This window comes from Pinus tabuliformis, chromosome J (assembly GCF_031772625.1).
Source record: "Pinus tabuliformis cultivar Carrire ecotype Pingquan chromosome J, CPIR1, whole genome shotgun sequence".
NCBI classification, from domain to species: Eukaryota; Viridiplantae; Streptophyta; class Pinopsida; order Pinales; family Pinaceae; genus Pinus; species Pinus tabuliformis.
The window spans coordinates 395,704,869-395,719,143 of NC_142295.1; the positions used below are offsets into that span (position 1 = coordinate 395,704,869).

Sequence of the window (14,275 nt, forward strand, 5' to 3'; positions counted from 1 at the left end):
TGCAGTTGGGGCGGGAGCCATCCTGAGAGATATTTCCAAAATTGGTCCACACAGCCCAATGCATATCTGATTTGGAGCGGATGGTCTGTCTGGCGGGACGTTTTCTTTTTGCAGTTCGATGGCTTCCCACACTTCGGGCAGGTTTTTCAATCCATTTTCTGAGTATAATCTCATCTACCTTGTCAGCTCTGTACAATGTGGTTTGACTGTAATCGTGAGAAGCATGGGAACGGTTGAAAAAAGGGGGCTGAGCTGATTGCCCGATCTGGTTCCTAATACTGATCCTTGCTTCCTTATCTAAACTGTCCTCTGCTCTGCTGATTTGCCTGCAGTTGCGGATTCTATTGGTTACGGTGCCCCATACTTGAAATGGATGCGTAATCATGGCAATAGGTGGGTAGACAGGATGTCGTTGCAGCTGAGGTGGCCTTTGGGGCGGTCACAGGCCTTGTTGGCATAACTGTCAGCATCTTTGTTGAGGCCACGCAAAATATGGTAGTAGTTGACCTCCTCCATCATGTCGTTGAGAATCTGATTTCTACTGATGATTTGCTGCAATAAGGTGTTTGGCGAAGTCTGCCTATGCACCATGAGCCGAATTATGATTGCAGAATCGCCGAAGATGGTCGCCCTTTTGATTCCTAGCCTGATCAATTGCGTGAGTCCTTGGAACAGGGCCAATCCCTCGGCCCTGTTATTTGATAATTCGCCCAGCCCCCATTCAAAATGGAGAATTGGCTCACCATTAGCGTTGCGTATAAGACCTCCTGCCCCTGCTTTGCCAGGGTTTGACTTTGAGGCTCCATCGAAAAACATATGAAACCTGTTGCAGTTGCTCAGCCATAGAGCAAATTCTTCTTCTTTGAGTCTCAATTTCCAGCCATTACTTGTCTCATTCTGCTGTAAATTCTCTTTTCTCGTTGCCTGGGCACTGATAAGGCTGCCATGCCCATAGATGAGCAGATTTCTTTCTTCGACACTTAAGTGGGTGGCCTCAATCTTGCCTTGTATGCGGGTGGTGATTGCTTCCACCGCTAAACTCTTGGCTTTGTGGCATATAGCTCTTAAATTGTGTCCTTTATCTTGAAAAACCTTGTTATTTCTGGCCAACCATATGCACCAAACAAGAGTTAACGGAATTGTGTTCCATATTCTTTGAGTTAGTTTGCCCTTCTTACCTTTCCAGGGGCAATTTTTCTTCCAGCTGTGAACAGTTTCAACTATAGATGCCTTTGGTTCCCAGGCAACCTCCCCTATTGAGGCCATATCTTTCCAGCACTTCTTTGCGACTTGGCAATCAAGGAACAAATGTTGCATTGTTTCTTCAACTTGACAACAATTTGGGCACCTGGAGGGTCCCAATATGCCCATTTTTTTTAAGTTTTCTGTTGTTGGAATCTTTCCTTTCAGGAGGAGCCAGAAGAAAAAATTAACTTTAGGAGGGGCTTCCGCCTTCCAAGCCAATTTCCAATGACTCCAGATGACCTGTGGATAAGCGCTATCACACAATTGTTGATACCCTGCTTTGGTTGTGTAGAGAGTTCCCGTAGGGTCCCATCGATAGCTATCTTTTATCCCTTTTTGGACCGGAGCTTTACTGTGCAATAGACTCTTTAGAGCTAGGAAGCTTGTTTCGAGATCTCTAGGATAGTCCGGGAATGACCAGCCTATCCAAGCTTGAGTTTGATTTCCCCACTGCGTTATTTGAGCTAGATTCCAAATTCCTCTGTTATTAAGCCAACTGATTGCTGGGGCTGCTTCTATATTGGACTCTATAGAACACTGGCCTGATATTCTATCAGTAGAGATGCTAATGCTGTCACCTCCCCCGGGTATTTTTGAAGTATGTTGGGCCATAAAGGGGATGATTTTCTTACACAATTTCCATATATTGGTGTTGTCTCTGCTGGGGACATTGGTGTCCAACAGTTTATGCCGAGGGTTGTTCAGATATTTGGCCTCAAGGACTGTTTTCCACCAAGCTGAGCCCCCTGTAATTAGTCTCCAAATAATTTTAGCCCCGAGGGCTAAATTTAGCAGATTTGGGGATCTAATTCCAAGTCCTCCTTTCTCAAGGGGCTGAATAACATTTTTCCAATTAACCAGGTTAAACTTTTTTTTCTCCGACTTTCCTCCCTGCCAGAGGAAGTGTCTGAGAGCTTTCTCCATTTTGTGATGGAAGGCCATTGGGGCTTGGATCAGAGAGAAGCGGTAAATGGGCAGAGAGATCAGGCCTGATTTTAGGAGTACTAGGCGACCTGCTGGGTTCAGCCACATAGATCCCCATTGCTGAATCTTCCTTTTTATTTTATCAAGAATTCCATTCCAAGTATCGATCTTCAGAGGCCCCATACTGACTGGCATCCCAAGATATGTGAAGTGACTCCAGTCAAGCTTGTGTGACACTCCAAGAATGTTTGCAATGCTATGTATGGTGTGATTCGTTGCATTCCATCCATAGACACAGCTTTTAACTTGATTAACTTTTCCTCCTGAATAATCCATGAATTGATCTAGTATCTTTTTGAAGCGCCTTGCAATGGTGATTGAAGCACCTCCCATCAAGAGGGTGTCGTCTGCAAATTGGGAGTGGTTGATGTTCTTTGTGCCCTACTCAAATTGAATGCCTGTTATAAGGCCTACTCTTCGGTTGTAATCCAAGGCTTTGCTAAAGGATTCGGCCATAAGAATAAATAAATAAGGGGACAGGGGGCAGCCTTGTCTGAGACCGCGGGAGGATTGGAAAGCAGCACAAGGTCGCCCATTTACCAAAGGGGAAATCCAAGGATTTGAGATGCAAGCTTTGATCATATTTATGAAGGAGGAATTGAATCCCATTTTGTGTAAAACTGCAAACAGAAAGGAGTGTCTGACCCTATCAAATGCATTGGCAAGGTCGAGTTTTAGGACAAAGCCTTTCTCCTTTCGACTTATGCTAGAGTGTATAGCTTCTTGCACCAGGAGAATGGAGTCTGATATGTGTCTATTGGGCAGAAATCCTCCTTGGTTTTCTGAGATTAATGAGGGAAGGTGAGGCTTGAGTCTAGAAGACAGGATTTTAGTAATGATTTTATATGCCGAATTGCATAGGGATATGGGCCGAAATCTTGAGAAGGTAGAGGGCCTGTTCTCTTTTGGGATTAGAGCTAGGTAGGTTGAGTTGGTGAAGCCCCCCAATTTGCCTTTCTGAAGGGACCAGCGAATCATCTTTAGAAGGTCTTTTTTGATCAGATGCCAGTATTCTCTGTAAAAGCTTATTGGAAACCCATCGGGACCTAGAGCTTTGTCCGGATGGAGACTCCAGATTGCTTTTTGTACTTCATCCTCTTCTATTTCTTGCGTAAGCTTGCTGTTCATTCCTTGAGTAACATCTCTAGTCATGTGTTGGAGAAAACTTGAGTAATCCTCATCGCTCTTATCCTCAGATAATAAGTTTTTGAAGTGAGCGGTTGCTGCTTCTTTAATGGAATCTTGAGTATCGTGGCTCTTCCCATCGTTGTCTTTTATTATACTCACAGTGTTTCTTGCCTTCCTGACTGTAGCTTGCTTATGGAAGTATGAGGTATTCTTATCTCCTTCACGCAGCCACAACTGTCTTGATTTTATCCTCCATTTAATCTCCTCATCTCTGGCTGTTTGCCTCAGCTGGGTATACAGTCGAATCTCATCCTCTTTTGTTTGCTGGGTGAGACCTTGCGCCTCTATGTTTTGCTGGACTGTCTCAAGGCTTTTTTTTAGGTCTTTTTTAATGAGCTCAGGTTCCTGATAGTTGGTCTTAGCCCAAGATTTGAGGGCCTGCCTAGTTTGCTTCAGCTTGGTTTCCCAGATAAAAGCCGGGGAACCCTCCACGTGCTGGGTCCACGCTTGCATCACCGCGTCTCTAGCTGCAGGGATTCGGTTCCATAAGGGAGAATATTTAAACGGGAGGGGTCCAAGCTGGCTTTGACTGTGCAATGTGAGCGTGATTGGATAGTGGTCCGAGGCGGAGATGTTGAGGATGTCTGACTGACCGGTGGAGAAGGTGGATAGAAAGGCGATGTTGATGAGGAAACGGTCGAGCCTTTCCATGATATTTCCAGCTCCTAGACGCCTGTTGCTCCATGTGTATCTTCTGTTCTTAGGTTTTATGTCTACTAGCTCTTTCTCCTGCATAATATGCTCAAGCCTGTTTCTGAAGGGATCTGAGCTATAGTTTCCTCCTCTTTTCTCATTGGTGTGCATGACCAGGTTTAGATCCCCTGCAAGAATAATATTGCTGTCATGATCTTCTTCTATGTTTGTGTTCAGAGTATTCCAGCAAACTTCTTTTTCCCTATAGTGGTTCGGTGAATAAACATTGTAAATTTTAACCTCTGCTCCATTGTCCTTACTTTCCAGTTTAACACTGATCCAGTGCTGATGGATTTTGGTGAAGCTGCAAGTCCATCTACTATTGTCCCACATTGTTAGAATGCCACCCGATGCTCCTCTGGCTTCACTGGCGCAGCCACTGTATTGCTTTTGTTGGCTGATTAGTCTGTTGATTTCCGACTGATCTAGTTTCGTCTCTTGAATGAGTATGATTTCGGGTTTTTCACTTTGAATTAGTTCCCTGAGGGCTGCTTTCTTGGAGGGGTGCCCTAGTCCCCTGCTGTTCCAGGACAGCAACTTCATCATGATTTACCAGTGGTATGGAGAGGTGCCCGCCTCTCTTTGCCTTTATTGTTGTTTTCCTTGTCCGAGTGTCCAAGGATGTAGGATTCGATAGGTGTCTGGGATCCCATTGCTATATCTTTCTGTGCGCTTTCTTCTCTTTGCTGCTTAGCCGATTTCCTGCCAGGTCCATGCTTTTTGGGAATGTCACTGGGCGCACCATGTTCCTTTGATGAACTTCTGGTGATTCTTATGGAGTTGATATCAGGAGAGGGTTGAGAAGATTGGAGGGGAGAGGAATGTGGATGCGGATCAGATGAGAGGGGGTCCTGTTCGGGGTCATCCTCAGAAAGAGAAGCAAAGGGATTGGATGATGGAGGGATGGAGGGGTCCGATAGTCTAGGAGGTGAAGAGGGGATGAGAGGAGGGTGCTGCTGAGAGGATGAGGGGGGGGGGGCTGATAAGATGAATGAGGATGAGAAGGATGAAGCTGGGAAGGCCCTGGGATTTCAGTTTCTGCTTGCTTCATGGATGGGTTCGTTTTTTTTCTCTTTACCGTTTCCCACTGTCCTTCTTGCTCTATTGAATCTACAGCTATAAGTTTTGGGCATCTATTAGCAAAATGTCCATATTCGTGACATACCTTGCACTTGAAGGGGATCTGCTCGTAGTCCAGCTGTTGAATATGGCACCAGTCATCTACTTTCAGTTTGATTGCCTCTGGTAGTCCGCGTCCCAGATCAACTTCCACACATATTCGCGCACAGGCCTGCATGTTATCCTTGGGTTCACTTCGATCTATATATTTTCCAACCGCGTTCCCTATTGCTTTGACCGAGTCATCTCCCCAGCAGTGAAGAGGGAGATGAGGAAGTCTGACCCAAACAGGAACAACACTTGGAATGTCCAGCTCGGGATCAAAGTCCGGGGTCCATTTGTTGAGGTAGAGTCCTCTGGAATCCATGAAGTAAGGCCCATTTCGAAAGATTAGATCCTTGTCCTCCTTGGTTTCAAAGTGGAAGGTGAAGTATCCTCTGCCACAAAACCTTATAGATATTTTCCCTTGAACCTTGTCTGCCCAGTTACGCTCCACCCATCTTTGCACAGTTTTGGGTGAGGGCCATAACCCTGTAAATTGACCGATTAGTCCTTTCTCTGCTAGCGAGATGGCTGCCATGCGAGGAATAGTCGGGGGCAAATGGACTTCCTGTAACACATCTAGTTTCTTTACAAACTTGGTTGCTGTAGGTCTTGGTCTTTGCTGAGGTAGCGATTTCACCAGGTTGGAAAAGGCTTGTTGCAGGTCCGGATCCCCTCCAGGTGGATCCGGTGGATCCATGGGAAGGATCGTCGAGCAAATACGCGGTCGCGGAGAGAGGCCGAGGAGCAGGCTCAGGCACGCGCGCGCAGAGCAGCAGCTAGGTCCGAGCTTCTTCTGCACAATCTATTACTATGAAGGAAATGGCTGCATTAGACCAGGCCGTGGAAGCTATAGTAAAACCCTCGGATCCAGACTCGTCGCTGAAACCTAGCTCCTGCACACAAAAAAAGGGTAGTGAACTAACATTTCGAAAATTGCAGGTAATAGAGCGAGACTATGTATGCAGACCGGGAGAATACATTGAAAAACTTCTGTATATCCGACTGGCAGAGCTGCAACTTTAGAAACTGAAACATTTGGATGGTAAAATCTTGATAAAACACCATGGTAGGTTGCAGGAATGTTAGCCATAGAAGCAAAAACTTAAACCATTAAACCCTCGAGTAGACAATAACCTCAGCACGAAAGGAATAATGATAAAATGATCAAGATCAGATGCATTATTTTGGTGAAGAAAAGGACACAATATTTTTGACAAAAGAAGAACAATACATGTTCTTTCAGGAATATGAAGATATCACGCATATGGAATCAAAATATTATAATAAGGGGTAGAAAAATGCAATCATGGAAGTGCAAAGACAGTATAACTTGAGAAACAGAAAGGTTCCAGTAAATCCTCCAAAGAAAGGTCAAGTTGGTGCACCTACTTCCAGTCAGAAGAAAGTTGATTATGAAAAAGCAATTTCTGAAAAGAAAGACACAATGATCAAAGAGGTAGATAAAGGTCAATCTTCTTTTAGTTTAAAAAATGAAATATCTAAAATCAAAATATCTATTCCATTTAATGAACTGATCAAGAATGAGACATACAAGAGTCAAATTGTCAAAGCACTAAAGATAGGAGATGTTTCAGATACTGTTAATTTGAATGATGATCATCCTAAACTTCTATTTGGTCCAAAAGTTGATGGATATGATCAATATGGAGATGTACCACCTTTCTATGTTAGCTTGAATGTACATGATCTGATTCTACGTAATGCAATGTTAAACTCTGGTGCATCACATAACCTAGTGCCAAATTTTATTATGGATAAGCTTGGTTTGGACATAACAAGGTCATATAAAGACCTATTTTCCTTTGATTCGAGTAAGGTGAAATATTTGGGTTTAATCAAGGATTTGGTTGTCTCTCTCACTCAAATTCTAGTACAAATCCTAGTGATGGATATAGTTGTTGTTGATATTCCTCCAAAGTTCGGTATGCTTTTATCAAGGTCATGGGCTGCAAATTGAAAGGTACTTTACAGATAGATATGCCATAGGCCATGATTCCTGTTTTTGGAAATTCAAGGAGATTGTATAGTGAAACCTTGATGAAATACCTGGTAAGTGGCAAGGAAAGGCCTAATAACCATCCTATTTATTCAATTCATTCTGATATGGATTCTTTCATATTGTATAATGATTTTTGTTTGGAGGAAGAAATTCAAAATAGGGTCAGTATATTAGAAGAGAAGGAAAGTGAATCACAAGAAACAAAATAAAAACATAAAGATAAAGATGATGGCTTCTGGAATAAGGAATTTGATGGAACAGTTAGTAAATAAGGGGTTGGAGCTGGTGTGTGCATAATGAGCCCAAAGGTGGACAAGTGAAATTTATGTTCTTTCAAGTTAGCCTTTGATTGTACAAACAATGTGTCTGAGTATGAAGCGGTTATTTTGGGATTGCAAATTTTGAAAGACTTGGGGTAAACAAGGATTACAGTCTGTGGGGATTCAGAGCTGGTTATCAATCAAATTAAAGGTTTGTATCAAAGTAAACACCCTAGGATGAGGGCATATAGGAATGTTGTCTTAAAAATGCTACAATTGTTTTTAGAATATGATTTATCTTTCTTTCCTAGAGAGAAGAATATGATAGCTGATGCATTGGCCACCTCAGCTAGTGTGTTTAAAGTTGCTATCTATCCTTATAGGAAGTATGAAATTGAAGTCAAACATAGACCAACAATCCCAGACAATGTAAAATATTGGCAATTGTTTAAAGATGCCAAGAAACTTAATAATTTTTTGCAAATGTCATAGGAATTTTCTAGTTTTCACGTAGATGATGAAAAATGTTGTGATGAGGATGAACAACAAGATTTTGTTTTAGTTTCAAATGATTTTGAGAATCAAGTTACAAATCTTGAGGTCATACAGTTGAAGAATAATGTGATACCAAAATGTTTGGTCCCTCTTGAGAAGTTGTTTGATCAGAATGATGTAGCTAAGAACCCCAAAGTAGTTCCCACAAAGACTGAAGTAGAGGACTACAATATAGGGACAGAGAAACAACCTAAAATGGTCAATCTTTCCAAATATTTGACTCATGAATATAGATAGAAATATATTGATATTTTGAAGGAATACTCAGATATTTTTTCCTAGGGATATGAAGACCTCAAAGTGTATGGTAAGAGAATTATTCAACATGTAATTTTAATCAAGCGAGATTAGAAACCATTTTAACAAAAGTTGAGAAGAATCAATCCATTGTTGCTTCCTCTTATTGAAAAATAAGTGAGAAAAAATTTTGATGCCAAAATTATTGCTTCTTTAAGGTTTTCAAAATGGATTTCTAATTGGTCACTGTAAGAAAGAATATTGGTGAAATAAGGCCTTGTGTTGATTTTAGAAACCTCAACAAAGTGTCTCTTAGAGATAATTATCTTTTACCTAAAATGGACCATATATTGAAGAGAGTGGTAGGCTCTAAGAGGATACCTATGCTTGATGGTTTCTTAGGTTACAATCAGATTTGGGTGCACCCTGATGACCAGGAAAATACAACTTTCATCACACCATCGGGAACGTTTATGTATGCCAAAATTCCCTTTGGGATGGTGAATGCAGGGGAAACCTTTCAAAGGGCCATGGATATTGAATTTGTTGATAAAAATGATAAGTTCATCATAGTTTACCTTGATGATATCACTATATTTTCAAAATATGATTCTGATCATTTGCAACATCTAAGACAAGTTTTGACAAGTGAAGAAGGTTTGGCATATCTTTAAATCCAAAGAAATAAAAAATTTCAATGGAGGAAGGAAAATTTTTGGGGCATAAAATATCAAAGGATGGTATTGAAATTAATCCCAACAGGGTTGCTGCAATTTAGAAAATTGACATTCCAAGGAATAAGGAGGTTCAATCATTTTTGGGGAGAGTTAATTTTTTTGAGAAGATTCATTTCTGACTTAGTAGAAATTATAAGGTTTTTGACCAACATGTTGAGAAAGGAAAGTGAAATCAGATGGATAGTTGAAACAATGAATTCTTTTGATGAGGTAAACTAAGCCTTGTCTTGTGCTCCTATCTTAGCTAGTCTCAATTATACTAAATACTTTATCCTTAAACTATCTTTTGCATCAGAACACACAATTGTAGTAGTCCTTATGTAGAAAAATCAACAAGGTAATGAACAACCAATAGCCTTCTTTAGTAGAGGTTTGACAGATTCTTCTCTTAAATACAATATTATGGAGAAACATGCTTATGCGTTGGTTAAAGCTTTGAAAGATTCTAAGGTTTATGTGCTTCATTCACATGTGATTGCTTATGTCCCAAATTTTGTTGTGATCCTGAAGGTAGAAGAGGTAAATGGATAGCATCTTTTCTCAAGTATGATGTTGAGATCAAGCCTACCAAGCTGGTAAAGGGTCAAGGATTGGAAAAATTAATGGTTGATTCAAATTTGAGTGTATTGGACATACATTTCATAGTTGGTTTGTCGGATGACAAGTGTTCAGAAGCATCTTAATAGGTATCTGAAAAAATTCTTTCCTCTCCATGGTATGCTGATATAGTTTATGTTTTACAACATTTACAAGCTCCTCCAAAAATGACAAAAAAAAAGGCAAGATTTCTGAAATTGAAGGTTGTAAAATTTTGCATTTTGAATCAATTTTTGTATTGGAAAGACTCAAGAGGTGTCTTGTTGAATTGTTTACTAGAGGATGAAGCACAAAATGTTATGGAAGAATTTCACAAAGGGGATTGTGGAGGCCACCATTTTTGTAAAGCCATAGCTAAGAAAAATTTAAGGGTTGGTTTTTACTCGCCAACCTTGTTTTTGATGTCTATAAAAGGGTCTCAAACTGCCATGAATGTCAAATTTTTGAAGGAAAAAGGAATATATTTTCTTTACCCCTAAAACAAATTGCAGTTGAAGCACATTTCCAGCAGTGGGGTCTAGATTTCACTGGAGAAATTCATTCGTCATCTTTAGCCCAACACAAATGGATTTTAAATTCCATGAAATACTTGACAAAGTGGATAGAAGTAGTACCAACTAGAAAGGTAGCAAAATCATTCATAATTTAGTTTCTGGAAGGTACTATTCTCTCAAGATTTGGTTGTCCTCATAGAATAATTACTGACAATGTTGTTGCTTTCATGTCCAAGAAAATAATTGAATTTTGTCATAAATATCATATTGTACTTAGTCGCTCTAGTGCATATTATCCACAAGGTAATGGTTTAACTGAGTTCTCAAATAAGAGTTTGGTGAACATTATAAATAAATTGCTACAAGAAAATAATAAAACATGGCACAAGAAGTTGATCTATGCACTATGGGTTGATAGAGTAAACACTAAGAAGTTAATTGGTATGTCATTTTTCCAACTGGAATATAAAACAATTGTGGTTTTTCCTTCTTCCTTGGGAATTCCAGTAATGAAGTTGTTGCTAGAAGTAGATGTAGAGCTAAATGACTTGCAAAGGAGAATAAATAAGATTATTCAATTGCAACAAACAAGAGAGGAAGTATATAACAATACCCAAGTAATCCGGAATAAAATTAAGAATATTTTTTATCAAAGGGTAAAGGTTGACGATTTTCAAGTTGGTGATTCGGTTCTAAAGTGGGATGCTAGGAACAAAGAAGGTAAACATGGAAAATTTGAAAATCTTTGGAAAGGACCATTCAAGATTGCAACTTTCCATGGGAGTAATGCATATTTGCTGTAGGATTTGATAGGAGAATTTCTTACTGGAGGGTCTGTAAATGGAAGGTTTCTCAAGCATTATTTTACTTAAAATCAGTTGGTTTTGATCACTTCATTGTATATAGCCATCCAATTTTCAGTATTGCAGGTGTGGGCAGTTGTCGCCAGAATTTGAAGCCCGAGGAGAAGGCCCTAATATTTTGATGAGTTGTTGCCAATTTTCATAATGTAATAAGTCATGAGTCAATTATGTGCCAGGTTAAGAGTCAAATAAAGCCCAATGTTCAAGCTGCTATTCTATGGTGTTCTTGGCGCCTCATAGGGAGGATTCCATCTCCATTGGAGCCAATTTTAGTGTCCTATATAATAGTAGTCAAAAAACAAGTTTAGTCTTTTAAATTTATTTTGGTAAATGTGTAAAGTTTTTGCTCTGATCTCTTAAAGATAAAGTTATTGGTCTATGTAAATAAATTAAGATTTTATTATTGATGTAATTATGTTAGAATGTGTGAGTGATATGCCAAGATAGTCATCATTTCCTTAAAAGATTGAGTTTAGTGAGTCTAGGGTCGATGTTTCATATAAAATCATGAGTGAGGTCATAGTGAGTCTTGTTTTGTCATCATTGGGACAAAGTAGCGAGGTTAGTGCAATTAGTTAGTTTGTCAATTAAAATTGTGCTATGACATCACCTACAGTACAACGGTTATGAGACATGATGCACATATTTTAGTTGCTACATTTTCACGATTAAGGCTCCAAATCACAACGAGTGTTCTTCAAGACAGGTTTTGGTCATCTTGGGAGTTCAATTTTTTTTTAGCATCCAAGAAACAGAAGATCCATGTTTTATTCCATCGAAAGAATTATTGACATTATTTGGATTTCATTGTGATAAGTCTACAAGTGAGGTGTTGCGCTTATAGACATTTGTTGCACTTCTTCAAGTCAAGAGGTTATCACTACTTCCATGTTTCAAATCCGCATTTTCTTGAATGATTCATCTTTCATGTTGTCTAATTTTCCTTTACCTATCAAGGAAAACACTCAAATAACCTTGAAAATGTCAAACTCTTAGCTCAATATGTTTTCCTTATTGTGCATAAAGAACTTGCCGCAATTTCACACATTCGTTGTGTTTTATGTTTTACTTGTGTAAAAAATTCAAAAATTTACTTGCCACCTATATCCTTAAGTTTGAAAATTTCATATAAATGGTCTGGAGTCTCACAGCCTTGTTACTGTTGCCCTAGAGTATGAAGAAACCGTTTCCCTCATGCATTGCACTTTCTCGCTGCGTCTGTGAATTTGAATTTCCACTGAAGGTAAGAACAACAAGTTGCTGCATTTGGGTCTGAGAATTGAGTTTTTCTATTTGAATTTGTTAATATAGGTATTTCATTAAGAGTTGGCCATAAATCCCTAATTCCATAGTTACTACACTACTTGCTACGCTAGTTGCCAAACACTGAAATTGCATTGAAAAACCATAGAATTCATCTTTTGTTGTGAGTCATGACAACTCCAGATAGAAAGAAGCACAAAGGAGGAGACATAGTCACATTTGAGCCTCAAGACCTTGCTTTGATAAACTAAGATCCAACAATTAGATTTGCATTTGAACAAACTGGTTGCATCAGGTTTTGTGAGAAGATCCAAGGTTATAGAAGTTGACCAAAGATTTTGCCTTAAACTTCATTGGGTTAGATGTTAAGGTTGGAGAATTGAGCTTTCTAGTGGAAGATGTTACCATTTCAGTTTCTATATAAATCCCTCTACAAAAAGAACAATGGTTCAAGGGCATTCCTCTAGACATAGTCAACTACAAGGATTTCCTAAAGCCAAAGTATAAAAACAAGGAATATGGAGCTATTGTGCCAAGGGAATATCTACTTGAACCCTACAACAAACTTCTTAAGGTCATCCATAGATATTTCACTTATGAAGGAAGATTTGGGAGAATTTATTAGTATCATTTTAGGCTATTGATGCATTTCACAGGAAAAATCCCTTTGAATCTACCTTTATATTTGTTCAAAAGCCTTGGTAAGATGGAAGATAAGGTTCAAGGTAAGAAAAGACAAGTAGAGCCCAATCTCTTTCATTCCTCTCTGACTAAATTCTTAGTGTTGGAAGAATTGAAAAATAAAAATCAGACATGGCAGGCATTCATAGATTCATCCAAGTTGGTAGTTGAAATTCCAACTAGACGCTAGAGTAAAAAGGATACACCTTCAGCTTTGGAAAGGGATGTGCAATCACCAATCGAGAGATTAGTAAAAATTCCATCAACTTTAGTTGACCCATGAGATAAGATAATGGGTAAGAAGCTTCATTTCTCTCATGAGTTATGGGAAGTTACCAAGAAGCCACTCACAAGAGTTGGCGCAAAGAAATTTCCCATGGAACAAACACCATAATAACCAACTGAAGTTCTAGATACCATACCAGAAGATATTATTTCAGATGATAACAATAAATAGATATTAGAACTACAAGAACATCTAAAAAAGGCTTACTTAGTCATTGCACAAATAGAACATGACAATAGGGAGTTGAAGAAGACTGCTTTGGAAAAGACACGTAAGATTGGTGAAACAAAACCAGTGGTGAAGACAAATACATCCATCACTAAGTCCAGAGGTAAAGAGAAGGTAGCGATAGATAATATTCAAGAGTTATATGCCTCATCAGTAAGAATTAATGTAACTAAGTCTTCAACCAGGAATTTGTAGCTACACAAAAAAGATTCAAAGCAAGAAGCAAAGAAGGATGAGTTGAATGAAGGGAAGCACACTTTCCATAGGCTGAGGAAGTAGTTGAAAAAATATCAAAATGAAATTACTAATATTAGAAAGTAGGATGAATGGGACGAAAATAAAATACATGACCACTTGAACATTTATGAGCTAACATTGTTAAATGCTAAGTATATTTTGAAAATAACTTTTCCCTTACACAGGTAGCTCAAGAACATCTATTGAGAAAACCTCATTGTTGTAGTGTTTTCTTTTCAAAGATGTACAAAAAGAACCCACTTAAGATTGTGGATGAAAAACGATATCAACAATATAAATAGTTGTTAAACATTGTAGATCTACATCAACTGATAGAAAAAAAAACCTGCCAAAGTTCGGATCTATGCCACAATCATAGTTAAGCAACAAAAAGAAAGAGTAATAACTCCAATCATCCAATGAAAACCAGATATACAAAGAATAGTTTTATTATAACATCTATGAAGGGAACAAATAAATGTTACCAGTCCCCCTCTATGGGATGGGTTCTTGGCTATACTCAAACGTCTTTAGCTTGTGTAG

At 39.1% G+C, this 14,275-nt stretch overlaps 1 protein-coding gene across 1 annotated transcript; it reads right to left on the reverse strand.

The window, feature by feature from the left end:
* Window positions 1–381: 381 nt before the first annotated feature.
* LOC149227451 (uncharacterized) lies at window positions 382–4,656 on the reverse strand. The gene is made up of 2 exons (XM_089380511.1): window positions 3,183–4,656; window positions 382–2,576 (listed from the first exon to the last, which is right to left on the reverse strand). The coding sequence occupies exons 1-2, from the start codon at window positions 4,654–4,656 to the stop codon at window positions 382–384; spliced, it is 3,669 nt and encodes a 1,222-aa protein (XP_089236637.1).
* Between the last annotated feature and the right edge of the window lie 9,619 nt (window positions 4,657–14,275).